The sequence below is a fragment of the Lissotriton vulgaris genome, chromosome 4_1, assembly GCF_964263255.1.
Source record: "Lissotriton vulgaris chromosome 4_1, aLisVul1.2, whole genome shotgun sequence".
NCBI classification, from domain to species: Eukaryota; Metazoa; Chordata; class Amphibia; order Caudata; family Salamandridae; genus Lissotriton; species Lissotriton vulgaris.
In genome coordinates this window covers 1,270,729,222-1,270,751,784 of record NC_141691.1, presented here as the reverse complement: position 1 = coordinate 1,270,751,784, position 22,563 = coordinate 1,270,729,222, and the positions used below count along the sequence as shown (strand labels likewise).

The window sequence follows — 22,563 nt, the reverse complement described above, 5'->3', positions numbered from 1 at the left end:
AAAAAAAAAAGCCATAAACATTTCTAAAAGCTCTAACTCAAATGCTCCGAGACCTATTGCACTGTGTGAGGGTGAGGGGTTGAGGGTGAGTGAGGGTGAGTGAGGGTGAGGGTGGGTGAGGGTGAGTGAGGGGTTGAGGGTGAGTGAGGGTGAGGGGTTGAGGGTGAGTGAGAGTGAGGGTGAGTGAGGGTGAGTGAGGGTGAGGGTGAGTGAGGGTGAGTGAGGGTGAGGGTGAGTGAGGGTGAGTGAGGGTGAGTGAGGGTGAGGGTGAGTGAGGGTGAGGGTGCGTGAGGGTGAGGTATTGAGGGTGAGTGAGGGTAGAGGGTGAGAGAGGGTGAGGGTGAGTGAGTGTGAGGTGTTGAGGGTGAGTGAGGGTGAGGCGTTGAGGGTGAGTGAGGGTGAGTGTGGGTGAGGGTAAATAAGCAACTGCAAGATGACCAGTACACCTTTGAAAAGTATCTTCCAATGCGGGTAAACACTTATCAACACATTTATTTGTAACTTTTGATCCATTTGAGCTAGAGACAATTTCTTTTTTGTTAAACTGTGCAGAAAATGCACCAGATGATAGATTATGACTGAGGCAACTGCGGCGAATCCTTAACTATGTGAAAAATCTGCAGCCACAGAACCACATAATTCTAGTGCCCCTGCCTACAGTGAAGTTAGCCAAAGGTTGACCTATTGCTTGATACTGTAATAGAGAAAAGAAAACGTCAAAGATGCAACAACAAATCAGTGGATGATGAGGGATGACTGAAAGACCCTCTGAGGAAGTACACTGAGTATATCATTTTATATATTGGTTAATACCAAACCTAAAAATAAAAATAAAATACTGTGACTCTTAACTGCACCCTGTTGCATGCTGGTGAGATTTTCTTTCATCAGTATACAAAGTCCATATGTTTACATGTTCAATTCCTTGCTCAATAGCAGTTTTGTGTTTTAGTGGGTGAGTTATTTTCAGTGCAGCAAAATGTAAATGCGCCCTGAAATTTTAACTAGCCCCCGAACTTCATCTGCCCACCGAACACCAAGTTCACAACGTTAATGTCCTTTTAATAAGAAGAATGAAGAGGTTATTAATTGTGGCATGTGCTGTTTCGTTTCCAGATTAACGCAAACTAATAAACAAAGAGGTCAATCCGAAAACAGGCCCAGGATTCCACTGGGAGCACCCGTATGTTTCATGGTAAAACTTCATGCGAGGAAATAGAATAAAGACGGATTCATCGCGGATCTGTCGGCGCCAGCCTGACAGGAATGAGTCAGGCCTTCCCAGACAAAACAAGAGGCGGGCAGCGCGATTCACACAGAAACACAGCCACGCTCGAGTTGGCCAGCACATTTTCTGACTTGGACTAAAATATATATATATTATAACACTCGCCAAAACAGGTGCCAATAGTGTCGGAATTTTTGAAACCATTTCATTATTTACCTTTCACTGGTCCTTTTTGCCTTGATTTTAATTAAAAATGCTTTACCGAGGCAGTGAATAAAGTTACAAAAAACACTTTCCGGCCTTCCCCCTTCATTTCTCTATACTGACGTTTACCTTGTGCCTGGGCACGCCCTTCTCGACATATGTTCACGGGCACATCTATGCTTGGTTAATCAGATATAAGTTGTATGGTCTACTGGTCGACCCAACAACTCAGAAACAATAAACGCATAAGGAGTGGGGAACAGGAAAGACACACATGATCGCGACACAACAAACAGAAATAGGTCTCTGAAGACAGGGCCTGCAAACACACAAGAAAACCGGTCTGCTAGCAAACACCATTACCCAGAAAAAGCAAACACACATGGACTCGAGCACACGAAGCACAGTTAAACTCAAGCACAGCAAAGACGAAGGGTCCAACGAACACACGCACACACCACCCACACACACACACACACACACACGCACACTCACTCACTCACTCAGAAACACGGAAAACGGCACAAATTAACCCAGGCATGGAAAATACAAACACATAGGAACGGTAAATAGACACAGACCCGAAGAACAGCAAAAAACATGTTCCGGCACAGCAACACCAAGGGACATGGGCAAAGCAAACATGCAGGGACATGTATAAACGAAGAACTCTGGGGAAAGCAAAAAACGCGAACCACAACATAACAAGCCTTGCTATACGCACAGGAAAGACATGTTAACACAAGCACAGTAAACAAGTCCCAGTCCATGGTGGAATGTGGTTGAAAAAAAGCGAAAGAGAAAGCAGGGTAACCTGACCCAGGAGGGGGGAGGAGGGAGGAGAAATGCGTCTCGGCCGGAGCAGGGGGCGGAGCAGGGAGAGCGGGCTTTAGCACGGCGTCAGTGTTGGCATTGATGGGGGGTAGGGGGGAAGTGGGGATTTAAAAAAAAATAAACAAACAAGACGGAGGGAAGAGAGGGGAGGGGGGAGGAGAAATGCGACACGGCGGGAAGGGGAGGGGGCGGAGCGGGTGAAATAAACAACCAAACAAGACGGAGGGAAGAGAGGGGAGGGGGGAGGAGAAATGCGACACGGCGGGAAGGGGAGGGGGCGGAGCGGGTAAAACAAGACGGACGTGCACGCGCTTTTAAGCTCAATGCGCATGCGCATTGAGCTTAAAAGTCACGGGCACTGCAAGGAATCGCCACGGTTCCTTGCAGTGGATAAAGAGTGGATAAGCCCCCATAGTCTCGCTTGCTCGATGCGCATGCGCATCGACAGGCGAGACCTAAAAATGGGTATTTCTTCTCCGGTCATAGCAGATTTCACAGTTTACACAACACCTATTACATTAATTATACTAACAGTAGCAGCAAAGATAACCCCAATCAGCTCAATGCCGAAGAGAAGATGAGTAGCCCCTGATAGAGCATTGTTAAGCCTAACCTCAACTTCCTTGTTCTTTTCCCTGATCAAAGTTGGCGGAGGATTAAGGCTTCATTCTTGGGGATAGGAAAACATTGTTACTCAGAGATGCATGTTCAGTACAGCACAAGTAGGCCACTGTATAAACTCCAGTCTTCCTTTTCCAAAATGTTTCACCTCTTCAAAAAGACAATGGCCTATTGTGTTCCATCTTTACAAGGTCACAGGAGGCCTCCAAGGCTGTGCCCTGTGATGTGTTGATAGTGGTGTGAGCTCCCCTAAGTTCTTCATTGTCAAAAGGGATGTTGGTATGGATTGACACTCGCTGTTTGTCTGCTGCACAAATGTGCTTGAGAGCAGAAAAGCTGCTGGTTTTGCGGACTTTTAATTTGTTGTAGGAGTAAAAAGACAGCTTAGAAGACTCCAGAACCAAAAGATGCATGCATTTTTCATTCATTCAGACCTCAGAAAAACTAGGGTTTCTAGTGGAAGAAAAGTCTCATCATTTCAAGCCTATTCTCTTCAGTATGAAATCAGCACAGAAAACCTTTTGAAAAGAGGGTATAAGTGCACATCCTCGCCTAAGTAACCCTTTAGTGAGTTTAAAGTTTATGAAAGCTTACAGTAATCGTTAAGTCTCTTCCAAATAACAGCAGTCACTGAAATTACAGGCATCGAGTCCAGTTCATTTTCAATGCAGGGTGCAGCTCTCTGCCTTTATCTCAACCATTCATTCTGAAACATGATCAACGTTTGTAGAACCTGCCAAATATTGCCTTCAATGCCATGATTTGATCTGATCGTCCTCAGCAGTCTAGACTGTTGTGCAAGCCTCATGCTAGGAAGTCTCCAAACGTCACTTCAAACAGTGTGTTTGGGGGCGCGGCCTTGGGGCAGGGCCTAAGCAGTGTGCTGCTGATGCATGGAATGGCCTTCTCATGGCCCGTATGTCAATCCTGAGTGCACGCGTTTCCACACCAGCTCCAGACATGTAATTGATTAGCTGTGAGAGGTCATGAGGAGTGAGTGCACAGGGGCTAAGGGTACTGGGTGCTTTGCTACCATTACTGTGAATGTCAATGGTATTGAAGTTTTGTATCATAACAATGACATTGCCTTAACTCTTTCGCTGCGGCGGCTATTCCGCCGCAGCGCTAACGGTCGCGGGGGGGGGGGGGCGCGCGGGTGAGCTCCGCGGGTGACAGAACCGTTCCTCCGTCACGGCTTGCAGTTTAGCTGTGCTCACGACGGAACGGTTCTGTCACGGCCCTGCCCGCTCAATTAAACGTGCCGCGCAGTCGCGAAATCAGCGCCGCGCAGGCGCGGCGGCCGGGCCGTGACGGATCCGTTCCGTCATGAGCACAGCTCACCCGCGAGCCGTGACGGAACGGTTCCGTCAATAGCCTCGAAGAGGTTAATTCTTTTTTAGCAATCGTTTTAGGCTTTCTAATGATATACCTCTGTGTCCAGCTCATGAAAACCCAGGGCTTATTGAGCAAGACCTTCGCCAACGTAGTCAACCGTATATGCCAAGTCCAATATCATCTTATGTCGATTTGCTTTTATCATAAGAGTTTACTTTCGGCTGACTAGCTCGGCTGCTACCATCTTTTCTCGGTATACGAATTGAAGTGCTCCAACGGTGAGCTTTTTCAATAAAAACTCACTTGCTTTTATAATGTCTCTCCTGGAATGGAGCCACACCAGCATTAAAGTCAAGTCGAGCTACAACTAACATCCTTCAGAAATACCACCACTGTTATGTTATGTTATAAAATATTTTATTACGCGCTCTGCTACTACAGAGTATCCTGGCGCGATATGTAGGCACTAAACTGACCCAGTTCAAAAAGAAAGAAGCAGAGAACTAGATACTAAGATTAAAAAGATGGGTTTTTTGCCCTTTCTTAAATCCTGCCAATGTAGTTGCTGATCGCAGAGAGAGCGGCAAGGCATTCCAGGCCCGTGCTGTTTGGACTGAAATTGACTGACTGCCCAGTCTCGCATATCTGATTTTAGGCATAGACATCAGACGAAGATTGGCCGATCGAAGAGCACGATGAGGCGTGTAAAAGGAAAACCTCTTGTGCAAATATTGTGGGCCTTGCTGGTGCAGGGCCCGAAAGGCCAAAACCAATGATTTAAACATAATGCGATGCGCCACAGGGAGCCAGTGGAGCTCACGAAGATGGGCACGCGCACTAGTTCTTCGAGGAAGATGGAACAGAAGTCGCACGGCCGCGTTCTGAATGATCTGCATTCGCTTTACAAGGTATTTAGGGAGACCACTATAGAGAGCATTGGCATAATCAAGCCTTGACAGAATCAGAGCACGCAAAACAGTCTCCTTCGCCTCCCTATGGAGAAGTGGAAGGAATCGCTTGAGTGACTTTAAGGTGGCAAAACAGGTTGCAGTAAGTTTTTTTAGATGGGCTTCAAACTTAAGATCCTGTCCAAACCAGACCCCCAGGTTTTTGGCCGGGCCTCCATGGTAGCTAGGGCATGCAAAATCTGTCGGCCAAATAAGCTCTCTAAAATTGGCCGGAAAATTGCCATAGAATAGTAGCTCAGACTTGTCCTCGTTGCATTTAAGCTGGGCTGAGACAAGCCAACGGAAGACATGGGTCAAACAAGAACAGACCGTCTGAGCGTCTAAGCAGTCCTTAGGCCAGGTGAACAACAGCTGCGTGTCATCAGCGTATGACATTATTTTGGCTCCCCTCTGCTCAGCCAGATAGATCAACGGAGTCATGTAAACGTTGAACAGCAGTGGGCTCAACGTCGAGCCCTGTGGTACCCCGGTGGTGAGCTTCTTGGGTGATGAGGAAAAAGGAGGCAACCATACCTGCTGCGACCGCTCAGACAAAAACGAGGACAGCCAGGCCATAACCGCACCCGACAGCCCCACCTCTGCCAGCCTAGTCAGCAGCTGGGCATGGGGCACCGTGTCGAAGGCGGCAGATAAGTCTAGCAAAACCAGGACCGCTCTGCCGCCTCCGTCAAGACACTCCCTAATGGCCTCTGAGACTTCCACCAGAGCCGTTTCAGTACTGAAAGCAGCCATGAACCCTGATTGAGCCGGGTGCAGGGCATGAGAGGACTCGATGAAAGTATTCAATTGCCTAAAAACTACTTTTTCGGTCACTTTCGCTAGTGCCGGGAGCAGAGATATCGGACGATAGCTAGAGGTAGACAGGGGGTCCAGGCTGGGTTTCTTCAGCAGGGGAAGAAGCTTCGCCTGTTTCCAACAAAGAGGCACTGAGGCAGAAGCCAGAGACATGTTAACAACCTGGGTAACCTCCTGATACACCAGACTAGCCGCTCCCCCCAGAACCCTAGCAGGGCACGGGTCAGAGGGTGAGCCAGACTTTAGCGACTCCAAAATGGCCAGCACGTCAGCTTGCTGAGCAGGCTCAAAGGTGGAAAATTGACTAACATGTTGCTTCGCATCCGTAGCAATATTAGGTGGTGAAGGCAGAGGAGGACTATCAGAGTTTAAGAGCTCCTCTTGAATTTTTTTGATCTTATTATCAAAGAAACATGATAGTTCCTCACACCACAAGTCGGAGGCCGGGAGAGCTGGGGAGACAGCGCATGGAGAGAGGAAGCTCTGAACAATGGCAAAGACTTCTCTGGCATTGTTATCCGCCTTCTCAATCCTTCCTGAAAAGTAGCTACTTTTAGCGGCCTTGATTTCAGCATAATAAACTTTCTGCGCCTTCCGCAGCTTGCTCTTAAGTTCAGGGCAGAATTCAAGGCGCCAGGCTCGCTCCAGCTTTTTGCACCCTAATTTAAGTTCTCTAAGCGTATGAGAGAACCAGGGTTTGGAGGGAGACGACCTCGTCCGCCTGCTACCACTCTTGTTAGTATGTAGAGCGGCACTTTGTTCAACCCAAGCATTGAATGATTCCACTGCAGAATCCAAATTCAATGGCAGGGTCGGCCGGTGGGACGTGAGAGAGTCCGAAAAGGTAGACAGATTTATTCTCTGGGCATGAGCATGAGAGGCAGAAAAATTCTTCGGCCCTTTTGAATTTATGGGCCAGGTGAACAGAATTAAGGCATGGTCCGACCAAGTGACCCACCTAGGGGGTAGCATAGAGATCTCAAAGTTGGAGCAGACCAGGTCCAACCAATGGCCAGCCGCTTGGGTGGGGAAGGTCACCCATTGTGTAAGATGCGCCAGCGAGAAGACTTCTGCCAAGCCAATCGATTCTGGTAGGTCCATCGCGTCCATATGAATATTAAAATCCCCCAGAATAAGATATCGAGAGAATTTAAGGGCGCGGGGGACGATAACCTCCTCAATATTACCAGCAAAACAGCCCGCATAGCTAGGGGGGCGGTAAAGCAAAGTACCTCCCAGGGTGAAGTGGGCGGAGAGGATCACAGCGAAGTGTAACATTTCGGTTTCGCCAAGTAGTTCGGGCGGTTCACTCACCAAAGTCCAGTGGTCTCGGTAAATTACAGCCAGACCGCCACCTCTACCCTTCGAACGGTCCATCCTGGTGATCTTGAAGCCGCGTGGTATAGCAAGTTCAACCACCGGCATGCATGACTCAGAAAGCCAAGTTTCGGTGAGGAAAAGGAGATCAAGCTCCTTCTCATCAAGCAGCTCAAATATATCAGCCGCGTGTTTGACCATTGATCTAGCATTGATCAGGCCGGATTTAATAGTCTCTAGGTTGGTCCTGGGCGCAATGGTCGGAGATTGAAGGCTAGCAAAGCAGAACCCACATGTCGGGCAACGGCGATGCATATCCTTTAGCACCTCCCAAGAATTGGCGGCATCGCAGCTGAAGGTATTGAGGGCACACAGCTCCTCAGAGGAGTACCTCAGAGAGCCAGCCTGAGAACAGCGAGGGAGATGCGAGGGTGCCCCGGCCCTGGGCCCGTCCGGGACACGGACGGGCACAGACGGGCCCTCCTTTGGCGCTCCTTCGGCGCGCAAGCGGCGCGCCCGCAACGCGCGACCGCTGCGCGCTCGGCGCATTGCTACGTTAAGTAGGGGTGGGCGAGGCAGGAGACTAGAGAGACTAGAGCGCCAACCCCGGTGCAATGCGGTCCCGCCTCACTTCCGGGAACCGCTGGGGCCGAGCGCTGAGGGCGGCGCTGGACAAACTGTGCAAATAACGCTATTTGAAAAGTGCAGCGTGCAGTGGACTCAGGCGGGGAGGTAGGCAAGATAAAAGCAGTCAATACACAGCTCGCGCAAAGGCGACAATACAATAAGAAGAAACAATTTGATTTTTAAAAAAGCGAGCGAGTGATTAAAAAAAGCGGCAAAAGCACTGACCCTGTACATTCACGTTTTCCATTAGGAACTGCATAATTATTTTGCTTAGGGAGACTTATTGCCTTTTTAACTTCCACGTTCAACATCATCCCTTACCAATTGGATCCTTCTTCAGTCTGAATGTCATGTACATTTTCTTAACTACTAGGATTATGTAGAAAATAAAAATATACATGTTTAAGTATTTTCTACCCAGACCCAACCTTCTCTTGCACCTGCACTGTACTTTTTAGTTAAGAGGAGCTTCCCAGAGCCAGCCTTGAGCCTTTCCGCCTTATTTTTCTTCTAGGAGAAAGTAGCTCCCAATTCCCTACGGTGATCTGTTTTGACATGTTGTACATTGGAGTGAGGGGCATATTCAGAGAATAATAATTAAATTTTTGTAACTGATCGCACTGCCTGCTCTCAATGATCTATAATAACTTGTGCGCGGGTGGGGTTCCGTCACTAGCTGCTGCCAAGATGTACCTGGTTTTTGGTACTTTTGTGTTAAAATATCTTCTCTGCTCGAAAAATGTAATGCACTATCTATTTGCGAATCATCCCCATGGGCAAATATGTAACTCCTATCTGATGATGATGCTCGATGAAGTTCATGTAGAGTTGCAATAAAAACAAGTATTAAAAAAAGAATTGAAATTGATAATCCGGTCAATCTTCTCAGCTGCTATAGCAAAGCACTAGACGGAAGAGTGATTCACTTGCTGCCGACATTGATTACTAACTTTGCAGGAGAGAGGCTGGTCGGAGGAGGCTTATCATCCATAAAAAAACTCAGAGCTGGAGGGCCATTACATGCAGTAGGGCAATACTCAAAAACAGTTAAACATGAGATACAAGGTGTTGCGCTTCTTGATAAAATATTTATAGAATTTTTCATGGTATGCAAAAATTGCTCCAAGACTTTGCCCGTAATAAATAGGTCAACAAATGTGTCTACATGAAACAAACAACCAGAGCTGCAAGGTGACTGATAATCAGTCCACAGGCCGTAACACAATAACTGCAGGCAGCAGGTAAGGACCCACAGCATGCACTGAACACATTATCAGAATACAGAAAGTAAACACAATGCCTAGTGATATTTAATACTATGACAAGGAGGCTGAATGGATCACTGCCTCTTCCTTCTCCCCGTCTGATGAGACATAGTGATATAAGCCACCACAAAGAGGCACAAGATTTATATTGAGGACCCAGATCCATTGTGAACAGGTGGAGAAGTAGCTCCCGACCTAAAATTGTAAAATTGTAAATTGATACTTGTATAGCGCACTACTCACCCGCAAGGGTCTCAAGGCGCTTGTACGAATACCGCTGTGGAACCCATCCTGGCTTTCCCTGTGAGGCGTCCACTCCTGGGCACCCCCAAGGTGGAGGCCAGGCACCTCTTAGCTGATTGAACTTCCTTCATGCCATGAAATGCGATTACATGGTCTATTCTTGGCGAGACAACATATATGCTAGATAACCGATACTATTTAGGACACAGGAATGGGTGGCATAGTGCTGATGAACAATGGGTCAAGATTAATGACATTAAGTACTTCCATGTGAAAAACGGGGACAAGGCAACATTAGAGACCAAAGGACACTACTGACAAAACCAGTAATTGAAAGAAAAGGCCAAAAGACACAATTTCCACATTAAAGAACAAGGGATGTTAGTAACACAACCAGTAACTGAAAAAATAGGCTAAAATGCAACATTTCGCACAAAATGAGACAAACGGCCTGTGACACAATGTGGAAAACCACTGTATCTGTGAAAAGGTGAGATAACGTCCCCACTAAACACATTCATGAGAGTGGGTTAAGAAATGTGAAAGAACGAGCAAAAATATACATTTATATGAAGAGCAGAACTGATAAACGCTGTCAAACAGGATCTACAGAGTGCTATTCTAACTGACTCAAATGAACAGTCACGTCTTAAACTCGTCATAATAAAAGCAGTAGGGTTGGCATACAAATCAGGCAAAATTAGATATTACATTGCGCAGGCAAAAGATCTGAAAGAGTGTCTCCATTTAGAAGCATCAGTAAATAATGAAATATTTACAGAGTTGCATTTGAAATTGTGCATGGTTGAAAAATGGAGTATGCAATAATACATATAATATATAATCACGGTAAATATCCTGCAAGTAAGTTGAAAATGAAAGAACAACTTGAAAAGCCCAATTCAATTGAGGAAATTTTGCCAACACCAATATAATCATCCTACAATGCTCAAGACCTAGACGATTTATGAAAAGAGATTGAAAAAGGAAATGGTCAGCACTGTCAAACAGAAAAAATCACCATGACACAGAGCTTAATTTGAGGCGATGGTGTCCGGTGCTCGGCACCAGCACTTAATTGTCAGCACCTGCACTTCTTACAGCCGGCCACATAATGGCTCCGTCCATCTAATTTTGGAATGAAAGCAACAACAGTTGTTTAATAATTCTACCCCCATTATAAAACACTAAAACCTGCAGTCCAAGCCATTCTTAGAATCTTGTGTGGCCTGGAATCGTCCGAACGGTCACACTTGCGGGAGTGGCATGGTTAGTAGTTATGTTGGGACTGGCATTAGCAGCACTTGTAGGGGCCATGGGTCGCTCAAACTGCAGTGGTCTCCTGACAAGGGCACTGGCATTTATTTTATTTTTTTTACAAATTCTGTACTGCCATGCCAGCAGATTGTATCTTATCTTAACTGCAAAACACATATTTAGAGACCAATAGCTATGTCCAATGACGATGTAAAAGGAAATAAAAAGATTTTAGTAACAGCTTGAGATCTTGCTCCCTGAAGTAAGTGAACTCGTTATAATCATATGTATGAGAACTATAGACACCTTACCCCGGAAGTATAATTATTGTAGAAGACCTATTGACCCCTGATGCACAGAATACATTTGCTGGAACAAAAGGTTACCTACTGGCTTAACACAAAATTGAGTGAGGACCTCTACTCCCAAAATATATTTTGACACCTGCTGTGGCCCAGAAAATACCTCTCCATAAAGAGATTTGCCTAGTAACGTCAGAGTTTCCAGTTTTCCCTAATATTCGTTACACTTATTATTTAACCTTTAGCTCAAACAGTTTGAAATGAGCATATCAGATGCCTTGAAGCGTATGCAGTAGATAAGGAGAATATTATTTTTGCTATCTATCTTATTTCCATGAGTGATTTTTGGAGCACCATATCAAAATTCTAAAAACTCCTTAGTGTATGACTTCAAATTTAAGAAAATCCAAGACACTGTAAACAAACGAAAAAGAAGACGTTATGCCAGATGTAACAAGCATTGGCAGAGCCAATAGACTTCGCCTATGGGAAACCTATTGTTATCAATTTTGTTTTTTAGATGTTGCACAGCAGCATGGGGTGCTGTGATACATGGTTTACCATAAAAACAAATAACTGTGGTGTGGCCAAAGTTGACTGCGTCATATCGCCTTTTTTGTTTACTTTAAGTCATGATGCACATTAACCTGTGCTGCTGTGCAACATCTTTAAAAACATTGCGAAGCCAAATAGTTCTTAGAGGTCTTTTAAGCTTTGCTAATTTTGTTTTGTAACAAGGGCTGGCGGGCCAGAAGGGGCATTAAAAAAGACAATATATTAAACAAGCCACATGACGGAGGTGCGGGGATGGGGAAAGCAACATGAGGGAGCAGGAGGAGGGATTGCAGATTGGAGAGACATGCGCTCTTCGAGAGTGCATGTTCAAAAAAATGCAAAATTACCTGCAAAAGTCCACGGCCTGTGGGAGGACACTGGCCACAGACGGGTAGCTGTACTAAGTCCATACTCCTCAGCAGCTACGATGCTGAAGCAACGAGAGGAAGCAGGAGGCACTGACCAATCAGAAGCAAGGACATGAGAGTGGCTTGAAAGCCAACCAATGGTACGTAGCAGAAAGTAATAGAAAGGCTTGAAGACCCTTTTAAGGCGTTTCATTTGTTTAGAAGAGATTTCGCAAGCACACCGCAAGTGCTGTGCAGGCGAAACCTAAAAAGGCTTGATTGCTGATTGGAAAAATCTGTGAAATACTATTAGGGTGTAACTGCTAATATAAATAACGCTCTATGTATGCATTCTTTCTTTGTTTCACTAGAGTATTTATATGAACCCTCTTCCTGTTTTAGGTCCCACATTCAAATTAAATGCCTATTTAATAGAAAGTATTTATCTTCATATGGATATGGAATAAAGCTTCATGGACTTTAAAAATGCTACTCATAGGGGGGAGGAGCCAAGATGGCGACCAGAGCAGACCTGTAGGCTCCCGGCTCCGCCAGCCTTTCAGCGCCGCACCGACATCCTGACACAGATCCTGGCGTGCATTGGCGGCAGATTGTGTGCGGCGCTGCGCTGATCGCGGCGGTGCTTCCCCGGACTCTCGACCTGCCCGGCGGCCGGAGATAGCCGCGGAACAGCCTGCAGCCCTGGACCCCGTTTGCACGGTCCCTTCCTGCCGAGCCCCGGTGAACTGCTGACGGCCGGAGTGCTTGATCAGCGCCGGCTGCTGGACCACCGGTGAGATCCCCGCGATGCGCTCCCTGCTGTAAGCTACCTGAAGCGACTCGAAGCGGGCGGGGAGAAGGGAGCACTTGAAACGCTGCAACATCCCTCCGGACCAATTCCTTTGTTTGCGGCAGACGACACGGAGGAAGGCTTGCTCGGCCATATTTGTTCAACCAGGATTGCCTGCCCCCATGCCTCTCCACCCGGATCTGCCACAGGGCGCCTATCCTGTAATGTGTGCCTCATTGGAGCGGTGTACAGTGCTCCTCCAGTATTGAATGGGCAAACGCTGGTACTTTGTCTATCCTGTGATTACCCCGGAGTCTCGCCATAATGGCTTTGCTTGGTGCTTTGTGTGGTGGGGGAGAGTGCTCGATCCTGCCAGTAGCCTGTGTTGCCCCGCCTGAGATGGGGTCCGAGTTACCAGTGACTCCCCAGGGAAGCAAGAGGCAGGGGCTGCAACCCACACTTTCCCTTGACACCGTTCTATCCGCCCTGTTTGACCTCCGTGCGGATATGTGCCATAGCTACGGAAGATTGGGAGGCAAGCTGGACGACATGGCGTCCGCGCTACGGCGGGAGTATACCGCGCTGATCCCGCAGAGCTGCCACTCTTCTCCACCCACAATCCACGAGGATACAGCGCTTCCTCCTGCCTGCTGGTCGCCTGTGCCCGCTTCCGATTTTGTTGGCGCTCAAGTCCACCCGCCTGACAAATCCGCCCGGGATACTTTGTTTCCCCCTTTCATGGAGAGTGCTACATTGTTGTTGGACTTAATATCGAGGGCGTCTTGGGACCTATCTACGGCATTGCTGGTTCCATCGATGGCTCCTGTGTTGTCTTTTTTGACTTTGCTGCCTGAAAACTCATACTATCCTGATGTTTCGGTGGATCTCCTTGCTACAGTTGACGGAATTCCTGGTGACTTTCGACGGCCATTTTGTGTTCCCACATTACTTTCGTTCTTTCTCTCGCCATGTTGCTTCTTTGTTCTACTGTGGGCGGGCCTCTCCCGGCGAGCACGTCTGGGGATGCATCCACGTTCGGGCCAGGGCTAGGCTGATTTCCTTATTATTTGCTTCTGGGCGGGTTGACCCGGGTTAGGGATTATTTTTATGTCCAGTTTAATCGAACGCTGCTAGTTGATGTCTCACCCCTATATCTGCCTTATTACTTGCCGGCTATCCTGACCTTGGGGTGGGAGATGTATATGTGACTGGTGGGGACCGGGATTGCCTAGAATTGATCCTCCTCCTGTTCTATTTGTCTTTGAGAGTAGGTGAATGGGGTGTCCTTTTCTCACTCTCTATATTAGATGTTATACCTTTTTCTTTTCTCTTTCCCTTCTTTCTTTCTCACTATATTTCGGGTTTATTGGGCGACAGACACACTGCTGGGGGGGGGACAGGCCGTAGCCTCTGCATGCGTGTAGGGTGGGGGGTTAGTAGTTAGTTTCTAGTTATTATTTCTATGGTGCCTTATTTTATTCCTATTATTGATTTTTCCTTTGTCTGGGTCCATGCCTAGATTACTAGAGGTTGGGTGGTGATGGGCGATGGGTGGGACGTTTTGAAGGGTCACCAAGTTGGCTCTAATATTGCTGCCATGCTGCCTGGGAGGGACTTGAATGTTGGGCCGATATCCTGTGGAGTGAATTTTAGTAAATGTCATGCTCCTCCCGCATGGATCCTTCCTTTTATTTCTTCTTCTCTTACGATTCAGTACAGTACGATCTGATTTAATGATTGCGTAAAAAACTTTGAAAATTAACCTTCACTGGTTCTGGGACACTGTACTACAGTAATTAATGTGTAACTCTTTACTGTTGACTACGAAGATGGGGTACTACTGTGTCGCCGTAATGCTTGCACTGGTGCTTTAAATGTGTTGTGGCCGGCCGGATGGTTGTAGGCCCGTATTTGTTCTCCTTTCATGCACAATAAAGGTTTTCAAAAATTAAAAAAAAAAAAAAAATGCTACTCATAACAACTTTAAAAGGCGGGGTGTATTCAGCGCCAACAAATACTTGCTATGGGCAAAACTGAAGACTCTCCCAAACTGGGTACAGGAGAACTCTTATAAAGTATGAATTTAGAGCAACTGATAAGAAAGATCGCACTTGGAACAAATCCATTGTTTCCAGCTCAATGGGAAGACATTATTTACACCAAGGCAGCTACCATCCACAGGTTTAAAAACATCACTTCCAGAAATCTTATCAGGACCCCCCCCCAGTTCTCCAATATTACTAGAGTGCACAAATATCATGTGACAATGAGTAAGCAAAAAATGTTTTGCAATAAAATCAGTTGTTTCTGGAAAAAGAAAACGAACTTTAAAGGCAATCAGCAATAACTGAGATGTGAGCCAGTCCTGTTTTAGGAGGACATTTCAAGGAGAGGGCTAAAAGTTTTAGAGGAAAGCTAGGAGTTTCGTAGGTTTTCACTTTATAAGTGGAAAGTTCTGGGTCGAAGGAAAAACCTTAAGTATAACTACGCCAGTGTTTATTTACCTCCCCTTGACGCTAACTTGTCAGGCTGTATTTAAATAATCTCAATATGCGAAATAGGCTACAATGGTATAGAGGAACAACATTTGTGATTTTGCAAAAAATTGATAAGATGATCGAGTAAAAGAATGCTTACTCCAAAAGAATTAGATTATCTGCCTTTCACTTCCAAGAGATTATAAACAACAGGAAAAAGTACACCACCTAGAATGTATATATTGCAAGTATTTCTACAGTACAGACTTACCCATGGATCACCAGGGCCCTTTACACAAAACAAAGTAGTGCAGAAACATTATCAGAATAGAGCAATGGAAACAATAGAGATCATGGTATTGTCTATTATCTAGGAAGGCAGCATTTAAAGAGGTGTGTTGTCAGATTTTTGAGAAAGAGAAGAGTCCAGGGTTTAGGAAAAAAGACGTCAGGGATGGATTTCCATTGTCTTGGGGCACTGCATAAGAATTGCGCTGAGATTTTAGCTTTTCTGGATATAAGGATTTCGGCAGTTAGTTGATTTCTTTATCTGATACTTCATTTTCCACTTGTGAGTTGGAGTGTATTATTCAAGTTACACAGAATTGCCTTATGGGTTATGTATGCAGTCTTAATTCAAACATCAAGTGGGAGCCAGTTGATTATAACCTTTCATTTTAGCTCAGAGGATACTTCTATGAACAACAAAAAACTTGCAAACAATTTATATTGTTCAAAATCAAGGTTTGCAAGGTAAATGTTTTAATACTGCATAATCTAATACTTGGACTCAGATTTGTAAATTATTTAGCTCAATAGTAAACTTTGTATTGGCCAACTACGAGAGTTTCTAAAAGAAGAGATTCTTCCAGTCCCAGAAGGGCGGATATTGGTTGTCTCGTCTTTCTGCCAGTACTACATGCACATCCAAGCTCCCACCCACAATAAAAAGAAAACCACAAAATGAAGCTGAGGCAAATTGGCCACCAACATCATTGGCCCTCATTTCAAGTTGTGAAAAGTTGTAATTATGGACATTGAGTAAATACCACCCTGCAGATTATGAGTTTACCGGGTGCAGGAGCCCGATAAAACCAAATGCTTTTCTGTGCACATTTTCCACCTGCTCAAAAACAGGTCATGAATGTAGACAGAAAAGGGTCTGGAATCAGAAAATCTCTAGTGAGAATACGACAGGTAGATCTGAGGCCTTCATGTTATTTCCAATTCTGAACCTAAACCTTATGACTGGTTAGTGATACTGGGCAAAATGTGTAGCCCTGGGCTAGATATTATCAATCCTGGTTCCCATTCTTGTCAGAATGGAGGCCCCTACCTATGGTGTTCCACCACAATAGTTAATTGATTAAAACATATTACTATTATAAAACGAACTAATGGTTAGTAGAATGCATACACCCTATTAATCTATAATATGATTTACTTGGATAAAACATTTGCAAATGAAAAAACTAGTGCGTTATTTCAGTCTGGAACAACTAAGTGCTCCATGAATCAAAAGCATTCATCTCAGCAAGCGTACATTGGTTGGCAGTACTTCACAAGATATGCAACACATCTAAAAGTCCTTTGCCTCGAGAGTTTTCTCCCTCAGGAAGCACCACCAGGTCGCTTTCCTGAAGGAGCTACGCTCCACATACCAATCATAGTTTATAGCTAATTTAAGAGACATTTTGTCTTTTGAATCTGATAAAAAAAAAACATTCTTTATCATCCTTGTTTCCAGTGTAACAATGCCACAATATCAGAATGAAATTGGAACTTACTTCGGATTTGCTTCTTGATTTCCTTTGCAGGATCTAGCCAGTTCTGAAAACGTAAATAATATTAAGAAACTTTACTGTCAAGAAATCACTCGGGAAGATCAGCACTTCATTAACAATCTTTCTCAGACCTAAAGACAAAACTGCAGTCGCATCTAAAACAATCACAACAGTCAGCTTGGTTTTCTGTTTCTTCCATTTATAAATGCAACCGACCCTTATGTTTTAATTAATACTGCGAGGTGCATTTCCTCAAAAAGTGCAGGTCTGTTTATTTTTGCTCGCTTATTTGTAAATTGAATTGTGGGCTGTCAATACCCCAAAGGCGCCAGTCAATAGTTCAGAATCGGCTGAAATGTCATTCAGGAAAGACAATTTTCCCCCGTCCTATTCTGCTTGAAATGCACTCAAACACTACAATACAACCCGCTCTGAAAAGGTAAATTCTGGAAGGTGTCTGGAGATTCATATTTGAGTCACACGATTATATACATTTTGCTGATACAGGCAAGTTACCTCAACTGAAGTTTGAATTAATGAATGTCAACTTTATTCAATCATTAGAAATCATAATCAAAGGACATATTTATAAAACCTAGTAACAATAGATATATACCAATTCATCAAATGCATGGACAAAACCGCTAAAAGAGTTTCAATAAATAAATACCAATTCATGACATAAAACATATAAAAATCATAAAACACATGACAATTTGCCTTATAGTAAATGACCCTGGCTATTCTCTCCAATTCAGAAAAGCAACCACTAAAACAGGGTATAAATAAATATATACAAAGCCTTCATATATAAATCAGAAAACACATTAAAATTCACCGGATGGATGGTAAATGACCCTAAAATATCCCCCTAATCAAATGACCTACGATTTTCTCCAGCATAAAGCGAGTATTCAAAAGGAGCTAACGCCAAAACAGACCTCTGGGAATAAAGTAATAATAACATCATCAATGCTGGTCTACTGAAGTAGTTTTGGAAACCACAATTGTACAGGATACCTGTTGGAAAGTGGATAATTAGTAATGGTAGATATGCATTTACCAATGGCAATAATACCACTTACACACCATAGGGATCAAAAAAGGTTTTAGAAAGTTATTCCTATTCTCAACCCTTAGTAACCTGGCTGCGAGCAGGCAAGCTTAACTTCAAAGACAGGTATGTAAAGCATTTAAAAACCCAATTTCAGTAAATATTTAAGACACAACACACAATAAAAACCCAACATCAATTAGTAAAAAAATAAATATATTTTTATGTTTAAAATGACACCAAAATGAAAAATATCCACTGTAGGGAACCAGAGATGAGAATTGTTAAAGATTAGACACTTTCTAGTGCTTAGAAACCAACAGTGCCACTTTTGGACATTTTGTTGCCTCTGACAGGGACAAATTCACATTTTGCAAGTTTTCTGGAGGATTTCTCACCAGACGTTGTGCAGCCTCATCCAGCAGGTTTACTTCTGTTAGGAATTCCTTCCTGAAGTTCCTCTTGCGGGTCCAAAACACAATCCAAGAGTCTGAAATCTCCAAGAGGGTCCTTGAAAGTTTGGGACTTCAGTTCCCACAATCCACATGGACAAAACCCTTCCAAATCCATTGGTACTACTCCAGGCTGAGGATTCTTTGTGGTGATGGTCCAAGTGAGCTCTGTTAACCTGCAGCTTGCAGGGACTCCACACTTTAGTCCTTTTGAAACAGGTTTGATCCACAGGGCTGTAGTATCAATCTTCTGAGTGCAGAGACTGTTAATGCACATCAAACTCCTCAGCGTGGACCCTTCTTGTACTCTTAGCTTTTAATCAGCAGATCTGAGAGGCACTGCCCCTCTCATACACTTATTCAGTATTCTCTGGGGTCAAGCAGGAGGGTACTCATATCCAATGAGATGCAGGGCAACACCCCAGAGTATGACAACTTCCTCAAAGTGTGGCACAATGATATCCAAGAAAGTACTATTCCTCCAAAATTCTATGTTTTCAGCAGGGATAGGAGAGCTAGCTAAACCCACCTCCAGGATGGCTAAATTCCATAGACTCTCCCCCTTGCATCTGCTCATTCCTTCCTTAAGCCTAGCATCTGACTTAGTTCAAAGAGGAAAGTTGTAAATGAAAGTGGTGTCTTTGGCTTGCCTCCTCCTTCCATTGAAGGTCATTGCTTACTGCCCCTCCCCCTGGCTCTTGCACTCCTAAGCCCAGCAACCTATCCTCCCAGAAAGGCTTCCTAACCTCAGGGGTCATTTATCACCTCTTCAAAGCAGCCAAGCTAACCCACTTTTCTCCAATCAAGGCAGAGAACTGGAGGGCTGAATTGTGGCTTACACACTGAAAGTTTTATAACTTCTTGTCTGTACATTTTGGAACAAATTCAACAATACCATATTGGCGGATTTATCATTACTATTGTACTGAGTCCTTTAATCCTAGTTTTAGGGCTTTTATTTCTCCAGTTATTAACTAAATACGCTCTTCGAATGTTAAACTATAGGCTGGGGATCTGCAAGGGAAAAATGATCTGGGCAATTTCTGCAATACCAGGGCCTATAAAACAGGTTTTATAAGGTCCCTGCTGATAACAACAGGACCCCCTCACCCCTAGAACACATCGGAAAGGGTTTAGGGGCTCTGTATATATATCAAAATATTAGATCCTCATTTCACAGTGCTCCTAGCACAAATGTTGAATTTGGGAAGAACTTTACTACAATGAGGGGAGTGCAATATGCAATTTCACTAACCCCAGGGCATATAAAAACCTTTTTATAAGGTTTCTCCTTAAAAGTACCTGTTCCCCCCACCACGGGGACACCTATGGATGGCCCTGGGGGCCTCTACCATGCCCAAACATTTTAGTTTATTAATTTTTAAGTGCACAAACACCAAAGTCAAGTTTGGGGACATTTTGAACTTTTTTAACGTTTTTAAACTGGCCTCAGACTCCAGCAGTGCACACAGGCAAGTGCAGAACAGGCTGCTGGCCTGTAAACTGCCCAGCTCTATGTTTTACTATACTAGGGACTTAAAGGTAGTTTCAATCCCCCTGACCTATTATGTACTAGGGCCTTATAAGGGAGGACATGCCAATCACAGGAGTACCCTAACACACAGTTTACCCTACTGAATGTAGGTGTTTTCACTGTATTCTACGTGTCTCTTTCAGCATAGCCCTAGTCCTGACCCTGGGCCTGGTTAGGCAGAGCCCAGGGCCAGTCAGAGTCAGTTACCACCAGTACCAAACAGCAAAAAGTTGGGTGGTGCCCAAGGCACATGATGACTTTACAACAATACCAGATACTTGTCTTATCAGTAAGTATTGTACAAGCTTGAGACTTTTCTGGATTTGTATGATGTGCATTATTACGCCATCTGATGGTTTGGTGTAGAAGAATTGCGTGTAGTAGTATATTTATATCCATTGGGAATCGACTTGGGTGGAGGGGTGGACTTGAATGGCTCTGTATGATATCAACTGTAATCACACAATGCCTCTATGCGTGAACACTGGCTTAGATTTTTTTGTATTACTTCCTCCATAGTCGAAAAGGTTGGGGAGGGGGTTGCATGTGAATTGAGAAGCATCTCCAGGTGCAACGTACCAACAATTAAGTAACCGGTATCATTTGCACAGTTAATTCTCTTCCAGATTAACATGCTGTGCATAAATTATGTATCGCCCCCTTCCCCCACCGTGGAGGAGGGCTTGCTGAGAGAGTTGTTGCAAAAATGTTTTTTTTAAATCATTTGTCCTACTAGAATTTCATTTTTTGCTAAAAATGTATACACAAGAAAGCTTTGATAACATATGCTTTGTTGACTATGATTCCGTACTGTAAATGCCTTTTAATGAGACATTGCACGGACAAGCTAATTTAGCCACTTTTTTTCGTGGCATGTGCTCTAGGCCTAATGTGTGTTTTGTATCTCACCTATTTAAGGAGGGCTGGCCACTCCCGGGTCTTTGAAAGGAACGCATGGTTCTCAGAACTAGCCTGGTAGAATTCATAGCGCTCATCGTCGCTATGGTACACCCCTGCCAGTACCAACTACACATGGACCTTTTATAATCAGACTAAAGACAGCTACGGGCATTGGATAGGAGCTGTTCACTAAAAGCAAAGTGCACAGTGGTGCAAACCTCACCTCGGCCTGTGCTAGCTCTAGAATTAGACTTTAAAGGGACCAACCAGTGGGTGAGGTTACAATACATCTTAAACCCCAAGTAGACATCATAAAAAGAAAACATTCTACAATGCGAAACAGAAAGCAGCTTAGTATCTGGGCTGTGAGGAGACCTGGGAGGGCGGGGGCTGCCCGCGCATGCGCGCCATTTCTTACTTTCGTTATGAAGAGGGGCCCGGTGCCAAAGCGAAGTGCGGGAGCTGAAGTCCCGGGTCCCAGGAGGGTGCCCGGGTGAAGACCAGCGGATAGCACTGCGGGGCTCCAATGCCTAAGGGGAGAGCCCCGCGTCTTGCTAGCAGAGGAGCTGCAGTGCTCTGGAAAAGCGCCGCAGCCAGCTGCTGAGCAGTTCCCCCCGCAGACCGGGTGAGTGGGGGAATCTCCATTAGTTTAATGGTTGTGCCGGTTGGGGAGGTGGGGGGTGTGTGTGTGTGTGTGTGTGTATGCGTGTGTGTGTAGGTGTGCGTGTGTATGCGTGTGTGTGTATGTGTGTGTGTGTGTAGGTGTGTGTATGCATGTGTGTGTGTGTGACTGCGTGTATGTGTGTGTATGCGCGCGCGCTCTATTGAAGGAGGCCGACTTGCTTTAGAAGCGGGACAGGAGATGGGCACAGCTCGCACACATGCTGAAATCGCCGATGGCCCTGCGCGTGTCCATCCCTTGTCCCAGTTCCAGAGCAAGTGGATAACAATAGAGGCTTCGCTGGACAGCAGCTCGACCTAAAAAGAGGCAGCTTTAGCTGGAAGAGAGCTAAAGTAACATCTTTTTTGGACTGAATCGGACCTGTTGGCATGTGTGTAAGGGGAACTAATGGGGGGTCCTTTTCACTTTCTGCAGGGGGGGCCCCATCAGTTACGCAACTAGTAATCAGTATTGCAAAAAAACCTGTGATTTCAACGTTAACTCTTTTTAAATAGTGATTTCATTAACCCTGCCAATTTTGGTAGTTTTATCCTAAGTGTTGGTTGGACTTTTTTTGCTTATTCTAGTAATATTTTTTTATGACTGGTACTACAACGATTTGCTTTTGTTGAAAACCTTCAGCATAAGCTGTAATAGTTGATAGGTGAACTCTTATTGATGCACACAATTGAGGCCACTTTTTAACAAATATGTTTAGTAAGATATAGTTACTGTTTTGCCAGTTAAGGTAAGCAAATTATTCTTTTACACCAGTTATAACATTTACAACACTTCGCCCCATAACATCTTTTAGTACAGTATTTTTTTTGCTTCCTTGATAATATACATCTGTTTAGCTGGTAATTTTAAATGCCCAAACTCACTGATTTCAGGAGTAAAGCTCCACGTTTGTAGGGTGCGAGATTCTGAGTGAAAAATTTTCTGCATCTGTACTGTTAGTAGGTCTTTGCATAGTGGTAATGCAATATTGTTTTGGTGAGGTATCTTCGTGA

At 44.7% G+C, this 22,563-nt stretch overlaps 1 protein-coding gene across 30 annotated transcripts in view; it reads right to left on the bottom strand.

Annotated features, from left to right (window-relative positions):
* Positions 1 to 22,563, bottom strand: part of EPB41L3 (erythrocyte membrane protein band 4.1 like 3) — an 878,261-nt gene that overhangs the window by 360,398 nt on the left and 495,300 nt on the right. For all 30 annotated transcript variants that reach the window (XM_086965494.1, XM_086965496.1, XM_086965495.1 and 27 more), the window contains exon 5: positions 16,953 to 16,995. In XM_086965494.1, the coding sequence (XP_086821620.1) occupies positions 16,953 to 16,995 (43 nt within the window). The remainder of the gene's footprint in view (positions 1 to 16,952; positions 16,996 to 22,563) is intronic.